Here is a 15,094-nt window from a genome sequence, read left to right on the forward strand (position 1 = left end):
CATCGTCGCGGGTTGATAACCATCTGACACACAAACAGCCGTACATGTAAAAGGCGATGCATCACAACAGCTGCAACAGTGCGAGTGGGGAGAGATCAGCCGTGGTCAAAGGGTGGGCTGCTGGTTGGTTTCAGGACCACGGACAGCAGCGCACAGAAACAACTCCTATTCCCTCCTTTTGATGCTGAGTGTTTTTTTTTTCTTTTTCTTTTCTTCCAGAATGGTTCTAGTCCTTGAAGACAGCTCACCCTGGTGGATGCTTCAGTGCTTGCATCAGGACCGCAAACAGAATTCAGGAAATAAAAGAACACACTCGCTGTAATCAATACGCAGTGGGGAGATTCTACAGAATCTTTAATGTTTTTGTTCAGTTAGGTACAGGAAAAACATTTTTTTTGTTGTATCCCATTGCTCATTACAGGAGACGCCATCATCCATATAGACAAATGCCTCCAAAAACCAGACCAAGGTGCAACACTCACCAATTTACACATTTTTAAAAAATGAGAATATGACGGTGATTGGTTTACCAAAAATATGCAGGTGACGTTCTCACGCGAGCCTTTTTATAATTATGAAATTAATCATGCACATCTCAAATGGTTGAAATACTGAAAACTCTTTTTAAATGTGTCCACCTGAGTCTGGTGGTGTGAAGCTTTTCTCCATGTGTCCCGTCTCCATGCAATCATGGTTAGGCCTGCTGGGACCACGATACCTTGGCAACATTTTGAGGCAATTGCTGATGGAAAACGAGCAACCGTAATCATGACAAATTTGTGAGGGAATGGTGAAAAAACACATTTCATGTATAACTGCCGACCATATCTCCTACTAAGGTTAACAAATAAATAACAATAAATAAATTTTAAAAAAATCCAGCTGCCTCAAAAGTGACCCATGTATCATTGTCTTAAATTAAGGGTGTTCACACAACAACACATGGGAAGTCAGCATGCTCACAGTACCTCACATACAGATATGAATGACTTTATATAATATGTATCTGTCATCACAGCTTGGCAAAATTACACTTATACACAACAAATGCACAATAACACCTGGAACCATAATACCAGCGAGTGGAAAAAGAGTTGTCTTTGTCCAGTCAACCACATCCCCTGGTAGGTGGTGGTGGTGATATCGTCCAACAACAATTGCCTATAGATAAAGAATTTAGATTTCCAAACGTCCCGTAAAACACGCACACATACAATCTCACACAACCATTTTCTCACACTCTTATTACATGTTAATAATATCATGAGAAACGTCTTCTGAGTCAGTGACCGAATGAATGTGAGATGTTTTGAATTACCTACAGTAAGCGGCTATGTAGAGAGCAGTGAACCTGACAGAAGTACAAAACACTCCATAACACCCTACAGTAAGTTGGCAATTATGTTGACATAGTTACATTAGGCTATTTGTAATCATTGCTTGTCAGCATACAAAAATAAAAGACGTTGCTCTGGTGCATATTCTGAATCCTCTGCATTTGAGTTAAGTCGTCTCAATGCAAACAGAAGGAATTGTTTTCGGCACATTTTCAAAAGGCCGGCTCAGTTATAATATATTTGATTAGCATTAAAGTGTAACCATATCTGCCGTCCTATTATACTACCAGTAGCAGCGTCTCATTGTAGTAGTTTGGTGGCTAGCCTTTAAGCAAGCCTGAATAATGCATATTTTGAATCCCTTATGAAAAAAAAAGGACAATCCCATGAAAAGATTTTTTAACATGCCCACTTCACACAACTTCACACAAATTCCAACTACAATAAAAAACCTGACTGTCAGAGAGGAAGTCTCGCATTGTTCTACTCTATAGACTCTGTGATCAGTATTTATATTTGTGTTTACAAAGCATTTTTAAATGTAATTCCTTCTCTCGTTGAGTTGTTTGTGTGTTTAACAAAAGGTTCATGCTATTATACCACTATTGGACCTAAACTAATACAACAACTAGGAGCCCATTGTTCAATGTTTCACCAGTAGGTAATCAAATTAGAAATCAGAGATGGTTTGGATGAGTCCAACGGGCATAGTTTCAGCAGCAGAACCAGGAGAAATCAGAGTGATTGTGGGTCGGTGACCAGCACGATACTGGCACCAAAACCGCAACGCTTGAGCTCCGCCGACTCACTCCGGCCAGCCGCTCCGTTACCGAAAAAAAGCGAATGGGCACAGGTGTGGAAACCCGCATCCCCAAAGAAAACAACGACACTTGATGGCTACACATGTGGCTAAAACATACTATTGACAAAAATAGAGATTTGTTTCAAAAACCCACTTGAGCATGAGAAGATGGCGATCTGCCTCAGAATTAAAAGTGAGTGGCTAAACTCAAGACGTGTTGTTGAGATGGATAACTTAGTTTTGTTTACTTACATTATTTTTTTGCTATTTAGCTGATTAGGTGCTGATTCTGCAACTCGTCCATTCAAAGGTAGTTTCTCAGTTTGACTGGGCAGAAGTTTCCAGTTAGAAATTGGAACCAGAATTTAGGGCTCAGGCCTTCGCTGAGTGCGTGTGGAAGGAATACTTTGTCTTAATCATTTACTTCTTCAATCTCTCAGTCACAGATGAACAAACCCATGTCTCAAAACAGATTTGCCCTGTTATGGTGGAGAAACAGGCCGTGGCGAGTTTATGAAGAGACATCGCTAAGAATAAAATATAATAATAATGCGATCGCAAATGTAGACATTGCAGAGGCACATAATCCTGCATATATCCTGTATGTCAGGATTCTCTTATTAATAATTTTTTGTAAGTAGAAGTGGGACAATAAAGGAGGGGCGGCTGTGAAATGACTACATCTGTAAATGTTGACAGAAATCCAGCGAAATGCCAAGATCCACTTTTAGCACAGTGTAGCAGACCTTAGCAATGCATGATTTCAGCTCTGCTTCTATGGCCAAAGTCCTAGTCGAGAGAGGGAAGGAAGGATTGAGGCAAGAGGAAGAGAGACATGATGACGGCCGCTGAAGTGACATCTTGTCCACATCTTTCACAGCCTTTGAGTGAAATTCTCTGGGAATACTCCTCTAGCGGCGTTTTCTTTGTTCTGCAGCCAGTCGTCCTGCTTCATCCCCATCAGCCAGCCGTCATCCTAAAGTCCGGGACGTGCAAACAAAACAGGCCGTCACTGAGACGCGAGAGTTCAAAACTCAAAACAGTGTGTACCTGAACGGTGTGTACCTGTTCGTCGGGGTTGTCAAAGGAGATTACCAGCACCACATCACCAGTCTTCATCTCCAGTTCGTCTGTGTCGTTGGCAGCATAATCATGCATCACCTGGAGCTATATTACATGAATAATATGAATGAACTTCATATTTATGAAGTACAATATGGTTGATTATAAGATATGTTTGGGCCAAGAAGTAGTTGCTGTCTCCTGCTTTACCTTAAACAAGAAGCCAGGTGGCATTTTTTCGGGCTCTGATGATGCCTCTGTTGATTCTGTTTGTACTTCAGGCGTCTGAGAATACACAAGCTCTATTTATTGACATGAGCAGCAAAGTGATTTTTCAAAAATATTTCAAAGAAACATAATTTAGTCCTGGTTATTATCCAAGTACAAGTATTATACAAAAGATAATAACAATAATGAATAAATGATAGTAATAAAAACAATCATTTGCCTGTAGAATTGTCTCTAAAAGACTGGAATTGAATTAGCCAAGAAACGGAATACATTTGAATGTATTTTCTCTAAAAGATTTGAAGAAACAAGATGATATATATTCACCTTAAACATGATGGAACATTTTAAGCTTCTGCAAGCTCTTGATATGATAGAAATGTCTACTATTACTATTCATAATATATTAGTAGGAAATACAATATAACATTGTTATATTAAAATAAAGACTACGTTGTTGCATGTTATAGCAGCTCGACCAGCAGGTACCTCCTCTGTTGGTGCTTCTTCTTCAGGTGTTGCAGCAGCTGCTGCAGACTCACCCTGGGAGCAGAGGGACAGAATAATAACAAAGAGAGGTCAGAGAATGAGACAAATGAAAGATTGAAATAATAAGATGGACGAATGAAATAAAGAAGAGCAGACAGACAAGACAAAGACAAACGAGAAGACAAAGTGCACAAACTAGATAGCAAAGTCATGGCTATTAGAGTAAGCATGTTGAATAGATAGTAAGTATGGCCACTAATGCACAGTTCCCATACAGGTAAAGCTTCTGCACGGCATACTATGTGTGTGTATTTCTCTTTGGTAGTGACTGTGTGTTGAGAAGCAGATGTCTACACACTTTCCCTCAGCAAATCATTTCCAGCTTTGCCCTTTGAACCACGGTCGATGCATCCAAGCTGCTCGTCCAAATGCATCTTAAATCTTTCCGTCTCAAGATAAACTCGGTCATCTTTCATTCATAATATATTCTCCCTATCTTCTGTTTGTTTCCAGTACCTCATGCTCAAATCTCCTCAAAAATCGATGCATCCACCAATTTCCGTCCGGATGCATCCCTCCATTTTTCCCCCTCTCTTGGGTTACCTGACCCTCTTCATCATCCAACGTAGCATCGGCCGGTGTGGTGTCTTCCTCGACCACCTCGACCACCTCGACCACTTCACCTGGAGCATCAGCTGCAGGCGTTTCATCCTCAGGGGCAGGCACCTCTGTGACGGGCTGGACCCCGTCGTCGGCCCAGTCCTCCTGGGCATCGCCCTCGGGATCGCAATGAGCCCGCTGGCCCTCATCGTCACCCCCCCCTCCTTCCTGAGCCGGGGCCACAGGGTCATAGCGAACCGGCAGGGTTCCATCATCACCCCAGCCCTCTGTGGCAGCTGCTATGGGGTCATAGCGGACAGGCTGTGAACCATCATCGCCCCAGGCATCCGTGGCAGCAGCCACAGGGTCATAGTTCTGGTCGGTGTCCTCTTCCTGGGCACCACTGTCCTCATGCTGAGGGGCAAGGGTCACGTTTCAAGGAGTCAGAGGTAAAAAGAGATATTTTACCTTTTGGGGTAATATGGGACTCATAAACTAAATGGTGGAGGAAATTTTAGGGGAAACCAAGGCGAGGGACGAGAGATACTTAAGGCCAGATTTAAGGGCTTAGGATCACAACGGACAAAAGGACATTTGGGAATGTGTGAGTTGTACAAACAAGTCAGTGGGCTACGGGAAAATAAAATATTTTTGTTGGACAAGGGATTAGGCAATTAAAGGAGACATTGAAGAGTCACTGGTTGTATTATGAGAACAGTGGATAATGAATTACTTTTAAAAGGTAAGTGAGTTCAAGGACCATACAGGTGTTTTATATGCTTTTTTTTATCCTTTCCTAAGTGCTTTTAATCAATCTAGGTCGCTTTGATGTGAGTTGTGCGACCAAAAATTGTACAGCATTGCCACAGAGTGTAATGTCCTCCCCACTCTCTGATAAAGATTGAATTGTAATAACTTTGGCAATCATCTGATTTTTCCTTTCGCTCTATCATCGGAACCAAACTTTTTTTTTTAATTACTACTGAAGATCTACAAAATGAGATTGAGTCTTCTGCTGTAGTTTATGTTTGGGGCTGTTGGCCGATGTTAGTATGTCGAGCACTTCACCTACTAGTCATCAGTTAGCAATGTCAGTGTGAGCAATGAGCGTCAGCATTTAAGCCACAGCACCACTGTGGCTATTTGAGGGAACGTATCAATCATTATTTAGATAAAAACCTAGTTGGAGGATTTAAGGGAAAATGGAGTTTTGCTAAATATTTGTGGAAACGGGCCAATAAATATGCCCATGGACATCGGTTGGGATGGGAGGAGTTCAGCAGCAAGTCATCATCATCACCATCATCATCATAAGACCCAAGAAGATTGATGTAGAGGGAGGAACCTTTACAGGGAAGGTTCAGATTATGAAAAAATACACATGAAAATAAGGAAGGGTGGCGGCGGAAGGCGGGAACGCAAAACTCAGCCTTTTCCCATCAGAAAATAGATGCTGGATCTTCTGCGTGTAGGTCACGAGCATAGTTTATGTTCAGATGGAGAAAGAGGAAGGAAGCTTTGTAAGAGTAGAAGTGTCGTTCCCTTCTGAGCCATCACTGTTGTGCCTCAGGCTGAGACACATCTCTCTTACAGCGATAGGGATGAACAAAGGGTTATTTAAATGGTCGGAATGCCAAGTTGCAAGCAAGGCTTTGTGAAGTTGCCCACTGGCTCTCGTTCTCGTTTCCGTGAAACGATCCACTGAAAACATGAGCAACTTCACTCGACTTTCAGGACAAAACTGTTCCCTGTGTGTCACATGGGGCTGACATGTGAAGGTTACATGTTCTGTCTGTGCAACGTTGAAACATACAGGGATAGGAGGGAAATAGGAATAAAGGTGGTGGATTCAGTAAAAAAATCATTTCACAAAGATGGGATTTTTAATTTCCATTTCCATTTAGACTTATATTAATTGTTAAAAGTATGCAACTTTATAATCTTTGCTGAATGTTAGTGGTATTGTACAATCAACCCAACGGGGTTTTCAGTCTACTGAAGCCTGTGCTGTTTATCATCATGATACTGTGCATACAAAGATAGGCCTCTGAAGAGAGGGTTGCATATTTATTTAATCTATATAACAGTGTAAAATGTCACTTCGATACTGAATTGACCCACGCTCGTTCCAAAGCTCTATATGTGTTGTACAACAATCCTTTCAGTGTTTAGTGTTATCACATCAAGCACTGCAGACGCAAAGACAACACACAAACAGATTTGGGATGGACAAATGAAAGAGATTTGTTTATGGAAGAGCTTGTTAATATGCAGTAATGGCCGTTATAAAAGTCCCTACCCAGCATATAGGTAGAGCTTTTATAAAGGCTGGTTTAGTAAAAGTAATAACAAACACATCGATGGTTCATAATGATCATAATGGCAATGATCATGATATGTTTACACATTGGATGACGTATTACATTGAGAATAACTTACCCATGAGTCCCAGTTTGCAGGCTGTTGGGATAAGAGGAAAAAGAATGAGAAGGGAGAACTACGCTGTTTAAAAATGTATTTTTAGAGTTTTTGTTCATTGCTCATGCTCTAAACCTACAAGCACATCGCAGTAGTTCTTTAGCAGAAGAAGTACAGGCATCACGTATAAAGTCCTGCAGCCTGAAGAGGTGACAACTCTCATGTGTTTTGGCATTGTGAGTGGAATGTAGGAGAAAGATGCACAGGGAAACACAGATATGTATTCTATTGATTCCTTTAATCAGGTAATCAGTCTCAAATGATTTCATATCCAAATCGAGAATCCACAATTCCCCCTGACGACGTAAAATGCCACTTGCAGCAGAGTATCGAGACACAAAGGATGAAGCGCAAATCCTCTGAGTGACAGCTGTTGGCACGTCAATCAAGTTTGAGAGAAGCTGACTTTATTTAGATGTACTAAAGAAGACGCCCCTGGTCCATCACTTTCTTTTTTTGCTCTAAGAATCTGTTTTTTGCTAACCAGGTCATACAAAGTAAACATTTAAACAATACTTTAAATAAGGCTACATATTGAACTGCTGCGCCAATTTGTCAGGCACAATTAAACAATTAAACTTCTGTAGTAATTTAGTTTGTAATTTAGACACACCTGTCAGTTTATGATCTTTGGGTCTCTACCATTTAATTCCACAGGCGTCCAGATCGTCCCTCAGAAAAATACTAAAACATATTTTACAACAAAGCATAATCCAATATTTTCAAATTAAGTATTTTTTCTGTTAATGTTGAAGTATTGTCTGGTAACTCACCTAACTACAGACTAAAGAAAATAACATTAACAACCTTTACAGTCTAAACTATGCCCCCAGGATTGAGGTCACGGATAAAGTAAGCGAAACCCTGTGTTATGGGAGTTTCCTGAACAAGATTCTGCTGCACAGTTCTGAAGAGAAAGACGTAGAAGCGGAGCAGGGCTTTTCTCTTTTTCTCTGTGTGTAGTGCTGAAGCAGGAAGTAGTGGTCACTAAAAGCAGGCTTCTACAGATCATCATGCCATCATCCACCTCTAGTTTAGGTAAATTGGAAAGGAGCAGAGCAGGTAACACCCCAAACCATGCCGAGGGGTCTCTCTTTGATCTCTATGTTCATGCCATGAATCATCGACCTGTGCGACTGTGGAGGCTTTGGTTGGTGCACTGAAAGAGTCCAGCTCCATGTCCAACAAGGTGCTCTCTGCAGGACTGTCGAACTGATAACAACAGGAGGGCTCACTGGCTAACTGGGCACAATAAGGAACACAATGGAACAGAATGGAACACAATAGAATAGAATAAGATAGAATAGAATAGAAGTTGGAAGAGGGACGGGCCAGACAAAGGAATACTTAAAGACTCGGACCAGTGCAGGAGAGAGGAAAGGTAGAGGGCTCACTAACCTCTGTCGGGGAGGTGACGTTGATATCAGGAGTAGCTGCAGCGTCAAACAGGCTGACGATGTTCTCGGTTTTCATCTCCTTAGATGGGGTCACCTTGGGTGGAGGAGGCATAGCAGGCCTTAGCTAGAACAGAGGAGGAAGGTCAATATAAGTCAATATGAATTCAAGACTAAAAATGAATAAAATAATTATACCTTCAGTCTTTCTTAAAAAAAACTGAATACAAATGTGTTTATTCAAATGTTATTGGAGGACAAACTCATACTCAATATAGCAGACATCTTAACATTTCATAGCAGGGTGAGAGCAGATGTAACAAGACAGTATTACTTTCATTATTCCTCAGGGAGTCACAATGCAGAAGAAATTGTAAACGCAGAGACAGCGAGATTGTGTCTAACCTTGGAGGGAGATTTGGGGATTGGTGGTGGTCCTGCCGGCCTGAGACTGTGGTTGGACGCTTCTTTTACACTCGCACTGAGTGAACGAGAGAGAGACAGATGGAGGGCAAGACCGAGATACAGACGTGTTACAGAGACAGCAAGAGGAATGGCAAACAATGTGTGTGAAAGGTCAATGGATATAAAGTGCAGCTAAAGGAGTTCTGAGGCATGCTCTACAAGAGGCCAAGAGCTGTCATGCAAGAAAAGTGAGTCTTCCTTTACTACTCTTCTTTTCCGTCTCTCCATCCCATGCAAGCACTTTGTCCGCGCCTCCAGTCAATCCTCATATGTGAGGAAGTGACAGAGGAATTCACTTTAAAAGAGAAGATTTTCTAAAGGCGACAAAAGCAGCCCCGTATCTGAGGAAATTTTGCAGATTGGAAAACCTCAAATGTTGTAAATTGATTTTATGAGTGGAAGAAAGAGGTCATTCTTCAAAAACTGTGCTACATCAACAAGCACGAAAGTGGAGGAGGCAGATAGCTTCAGCTTTAACTGTGTGTCAGCAGGTTTTTGTTAATATACTGTTTTGGTACAATTGTTTATGCACCAGCGAGGCAAATAACTAAGTTAGACAACTGCGTAGATTACACACAGAAGTGGAATAACAGGGGCTAATTTATGTCCCCCTGATGAATCCATAAACATTATTCCACTAAGTACCTCACGCTTTGGGTTGTACTGCAATGTAACCATCTCGCCTGGTGGAGTATTAAGCATGAAGTTTTGCTCAACTCTTAAAATACATCTGCAGCTCTGGGAGAAAAAGCTCTCTTATCGGTTTGTCTATGAATTCACTCCCACGAGCACAATCTCTTCCTTAAATCTCCCCAGCCCGCAGACGGACTGACAGACAGATGGCTGGACAGACGGGGTCAGTTGGACGGACAGACAAGAGTTGCGTCACCACGGTTACCTCCTATTTGTTCCTGACGATGAGGCGCCGCTGGGACCTGTTTTCCTGAAAGTGGGGTTCAGGTTAATGCGAGCCTGCGTTCTTCTGTTCCAGTAGCTAAAGACTTACATTTCTGATCATTGGTGTCGTAATCAACGAGTGGCATATTTCTGTGACCGTAAATATCTGCAAACTCATGAGGAAAATACCCTGTCTAATGAACTTCTCGGTTAATTTACTGCCTTTTTAGTTCATGATGTGGCACACTGCATTCGTCAAGGACAATGAATGATGTGCTCTTAAGTGATTAAACAAAAAAGAAAGTATGTTCTTTGCAGTTGAAAATAACCAATCGCAATGATCGATTCAGAGGCATTTTAAAGTAATGCCGAAGTTTTTAAAGTCTATTTAAGATCAATGTTACACGATTTTGGCCTGAGTGGAATATCAACAACACGTCCCGGTTCTTTTGAGTAGTGTACAACAGTTGTGTTCGTCTTTATCTCATCTTAACATCTTTAATGTGTATATGTATTGAAACTAACCCAGTTGTTTGCTGCATGTCTGTATCCTCCAATTTCTCCAAGATGTCGTACAAGTCCTGATCCAACTGCAGAGGGGGAGAAGGCATGTTGGTATTATACCTCATCATCATCCTGCATTGTTCTGGTACAATCGATGTGCATTCTAGTCAGTTAAAACCCAATTTCCGGGTGAAAATGAAAAATAAATGAACTACATCCTGCATTTCAAAGAAATAATGCTAAATGGCAGCAGGATGTTTTTTTCTTTTAGATTTAGATTAATGAGGTTTAAATCGTCATTGTCTATATGTCCAATCAACTATTAGCTGACACTGTATATTGATTTGTTTTGTCTCCTCTTTATCTAAATTCCTCATTAATTGAGGTCCACACGCAACACTCACCCGGCCAATTTCCTTGTGAAACTTTTCCTCGAAACCAGCCAAACTCTGGAAGGTGCTGACGTAAAATCCAACACGACTAGAGAGGACAGAGAAGAGAAAGTATTGACTTCATTGCAGCCCTGACTTAATGAAACACCCGCTTGATGGCATGCAATGTAGCGTGGATGTATCGGAAACGTGATAACAGCCTCCTTCCAACATTCGGACATCATGTCCACACGCACACACACACACACACACACACACACACATACACACACACAAACAAGTACACACCTGTTCCAGAGTGAAGGTAATTCCTCTTGCAAGTCAATATTAATCTCCTCAAATACCTTCTGCGCTCTCTCCAACTCATCCTCAGCCTGAAACACACACACACACACACACACACACACACACACACACACATAATGTGTTAACACAAGCTGTTTAAGTCGATGAATAGCTGAACATTTTGGTTTGGCTTTAGTTAAACCTTCGACAGCAGCAAGTGACAGTGAAGACGGGCAGAAAGAGAATGCGAGGAAATGCTCCATCTCATGTGACATCTTATCATTGTTCCATATTAAGTGCAGAAAAATTGTTATTTCGTACCTGGTTTCTGGATAGACTGCTCTGAGCGACGTTGTGTGCAGACAATATGCCCTGGGCCCAGCCTGGAGTGGCCCTCTCCAACAAAGAGGAGGGCTGAAGGAGAGAGTGAGAATACAACAAATAAAACACATCATGTATCCATACAAGGATTACGTCCTAATCAGAATACAACCGTTTTTGGGTCCAAATATTTTGAACTGTGTTTTTTTTACCTTGGTAATTTTGATGCTCCCATCCTTTTTCTTGGTCTTGTGTGTGGTGGCATAGTTGTGCCTGGCACTGTCATAATCCACGAGCTTCCTGTCCCTCTTAGCTATACGCGACTGGACGAAAAGGGAGCGATTATTTGTCATATTCGGTGCCTCAACCTTCAGGGATTTACCCCACCTTCATCTTCTAAATGTGAACTTGACATCCTTGATACCACAATACACACCTTGATATCAGGGAACTGGCCCAGGTAGGTATCCATGGAGATGAGGGCATTATCGACCAACTTTTGGTGGTAATCAGTCCAAAGCACATCGCAGTCCTACAGCAGGGATGAACACAACAACACTACACATGAGTCATGCTTACAAATTCCTTGTGATTCTTGTTTTTATTGCAACTTTTGCTGCTTCCCAGACGCAATTACTCCACCACTCCCGAGTTAACTCCTTGGCTCATGATCTTAAATCTAAATTGAGAATAAAGTGAAAACCTTTTTAACTGATTGCCACATTTCGTTGCCAGCTAGCAGCCATTAAATCAAAAGCATCTTCAAGAGTGATATACTTAATGCAGTCAGAGGAAACTCAAAAGAGCTAATCAACATCCCTCACAAGAGATTTGAATGTAGGATTTGGCCAATTCTGCCAATAGGACACAGCATCTCAGAAACTACAAAGAACAGCTTCTGGGATGCATTAGCAAATCATGAGCCAAGCACACACACACACACGCACTCAACTAATCAACTAATATGCGACCTATGAAATGAAGTGGTTCTGACCTCTATATGTAAACCACAGTTTGTCCGAAAACTCCCACACAAGCAGGCCGTGTCAGCATTAAAAACTCATTCATGAAAAGGGTTTCTGACCTCCACAATGGAATCCACTTCGTCCTTGCCGTACCACTCGGGTTCATACATGTCAGCTAAGCAGGCCTGCACGTTCTTGGAGGACTCGTGCATGGCTATAAAAAAAAACACATCAGAAACATCAGTTGATACCTGCAGTTTATCGTGTGCTCTTACACGTCTACCACTGTGTGTTAACACGTACAACTTTGGACGTGCAAGTGTGAATCTGTCACCTTTCACGGCCTCCAGGTATGCTCTAAGGTCCCTTTGCAGTTTGCTGCCTTCGGCCTGCATGGCGAAACATAAAACATGGAGCTTAGAACCCAAAACTAACAAGTACAACAACTACATATGTGACTTGTGTCTGCCAAGCTATAATCTTTTTTAACCGTGCAATAATCAGTCACTAGCATTATTGATGTCCGGGAAAATTAAAAAAGTATGCTTCTGGCATGGTGTCATTCATTGGACTTTACTCACATATTGTTTGTTAAAGTTGATCACTCCTTCCTCAAAAGCAACATCTTTGGTCTCATCGGCTTTGCCAAGCTTCTGAAGAACCTGTTCGTCCAACATATCATGATATTACTGGTCATTCCAAAGGTTAGCAGTTCATTTTATTCAGGAACAGAACAGAAGGCGGAAGATGTTCCCCAGAAGGCGTGAACACTGTTTTATTTTCACTTGCTTTATTTTAAACATGATCTCTCTGCATTCATGAGTAAAATTAACTGGTTGCGAGAGCAATTCTGTGTAAAGGCAATATATAAGAGAAATCGGAACGCACATTCAGCAAATACTGTTTAATCTACGATGATAGGAAATAGATAAGAGCTACTTCACATTGGCAGAAATGCATACATGGATTGATTGCATTATTTCAATATAAAGTAATATAGTCTGACATATTGTCAACACAGTAGTATTCACAAAGACTAAAACGACACTGGATTTAGTTTATGATGCACTGTGACTGACAAATAGCGCCCCCTATCTGTTTTTCCACGCACAGCGCGCAGGTTTCATGAACGCAGGCTAGGCCTTTATCTATTTCAGCGTGGGTACTAATAATCATCACAGCACTGTGAACATGTCAGTGAGTCTGTGAATGAGTGTTTCTGCAGTTATACCATTCACGTGACAAACACTCATTGAATTACCGGAAACGTAATGTAATGTAATGCCAGAAACACATCTGTCATCGGCTGAATGATGAGTAGTGCAACATGCACGTGCCCGCTGAATGACATTGAGTAGGATAACGACGTGATCGAAGAGGGGGGGGGGGGTCCCCATCCCCCAATAGGCCGTCGGCATCCCTGCACATGTTTATTATGATGTCGTGATGCGACACTTCCCCCCGGTGGAGGACGGATGTGGCGCCGCTGCCTCGCGGCTCGCAGGCCTGGATGATCACCCTCTCCTCCCTCTCCTCCCTCCCCAACAGCGTCCTCCCTCCCCCCATTAACCCGCTGGCGAGCGACTCTTACCTTTTCTTGGGCTCTCGTTAGCTTTTTCTGAACGTTGCTGGCCACTTTCCCCGCGGTCAGCCCCTTCCCCAAATTCAACTCAGCCATCTTGTAGCGCAGATCTGTCTTTGGATGCGAGGGAGGAAGGGAGGAGGGAAGGAAGGAAGGAAACGAGAGCAATAAAGATCGGCGACCGTCGAGGCAAATGCATCAACGTCCAGCGGAGAAACAAATGGAGATAAATGTAATCGCGTGGCGTTGTTGTGTGTATTTAGGGGGATGTGTGTGTGCAGGATGCTAACCTGTATTCCCAAATGTTGAGCAGCCGAGTGCGCGTCCGTGCCAGAAGAGGATGCTGTCAGAGAGGCTCTTAAAGGCACAGATGCTGCTGCGCGTCCACGCAGGAGCCTGTGCGAGGAGGCACCGAGTGGTAAAGATACACGCACCTTATAAAAGGTTTGGAACGGAATGCTGCACTTTACTGTCCGTTTTTTTTTCTCACATCAACAAAGATCAACAAAACATTGAAACGTCGCCTGATTGCAAATACCCGTCTGATGTTGTTTTAACATCATAGATCACTGAAATGCAGCAATGCAGTCAAGAGAATAAGCAAAAAAAGCACGTTTTGAACATAAACAAAGGGCAGTGCACCGGGGATTAGAAATAATTGCTTGAAAATATCCCAAATTGACCCTAAGTGAGAAAAATGACTTAAATAGCTGTTAACAGTAAAGTGTGTGTATGACGGCTACTTGTGAAGCACTAAGGATGCAATGAACCACATCTACGGGTTTTATCCGGTGAAGGAAACGTGTCGCTACAACGTTCCATCCAGGAGGTGGCGCTGTCGATGTATCATATTCACAAACAAGCGTAACGCAGAGAGCGCTGAGTAAATTCTTTCACTTATTAAAATCTGTCTGTTCTTCGCTCCACGGCCACAAAAGTACTGCGGCTCTGAACGCGTAGAGAAGGTGGATTTATTCCAACATCACACAGATCAGGCGGTTCCGAATCCAGTGTGACAGCCTTCGCCTGCTAAACAACGACCCAATGCGTTTGTCCTAATAACACATTTGCTTTCATATGTATGATTGAAATAAACTAAAGCCCTATTTATACAGGTGGCTGGTTCTGTCCGAGAGCTCTCCAGGGTCCTGAACTCACAGTGGTGCTGAAGGAAGTAACCGCCCCCCCACACACACACACACACACAACACTGTACTGTACTATATACTGGATGTAATAATGATGTGTCTGTTGCATAATGTAGCATGTTTTTCTAAATCTTTTCCCTTATTG

At 42.2% G+C, this 15,094-nt stretch overlaps 1 protein-coding gene across 6 annotated transcripts; it reads right to left on the reverse strand.

Annotated features, from left to right (window-relative positions):
• Positions 1-337: 337 nt before the first annotated feature.
• On the reverse strand, positions 338-14,221 carry bin1a (bridging integrator 1a). Of its 6 annotated transcripts, none has more exons than XM_040201406.2 (20): positions 14,092-14,221; positions 13,811-13,915; positions 12,801-12,881; positions 12,554-12,608; positions 12,339-12,433; positions 11,691-11,786; positions 11,467-11,577; positions 11,255-11,347; positions 10,937-11,022; positions 10,661-10,736; positions 10,278-10,342; positions 9,754-9,798; positions 8,796-8,871; positions 8,395-8,517; positions 6,958-6,978; positions 4,522-4,932; positions 3,919-3,972; positions 3,412-3,486; positions 3,205-3,306; positions 338-3,115 (listed from the first exon to the last, which is right to left on the reverse strand). In XM_040201406.2, the coding sequence occupies exons 2-20, from the start codon at positions 13,895-13,897 to the stop codon at positions 3,014-3,016; spliced, it is 1,854 nt and encodes a 617-aa protein (XP_040057340.1). In that variant the 5' UTR covers positions 13,898-13,915; positions 14,092-14,221; the 3' UTR covers positions 338-3,013. The 6 variants fall into 6 exon arrangements, with proteins under 6 accessions (XP_040057340.1, XP_040057337.1, XP_077947448.1 ...); XM_040201403.2 differs by having other exon boundaries at positions 13,811-13,911; positions 14,092-14,209; XM_078091322.1 differs by lacking the exon at positions 4,522-4,932 and having other exon boundaries at positions 13,811-13,911; positions 14,092-14,209.
• Positions 14,222-15,094: the final 873 nt, after the last annotated feature.

The sequence above is a fragment of the Gasterosteus aculeatus genome, chromosome 16 (genome assembly GCF_964276395.1).
Source record: "Gasterosteus aculeatus chromosome 16, fGasAcu3.hap1.1, whole genome shotgun sequence".
NCBI classification, from domain to species: domain Eukaryota; kingdom Metazoa; phylum Chordata; class Actinopteri; order Perciformes; family Gasterosteidae; genus Gasterosteus; species Gasterosteus aculeatus.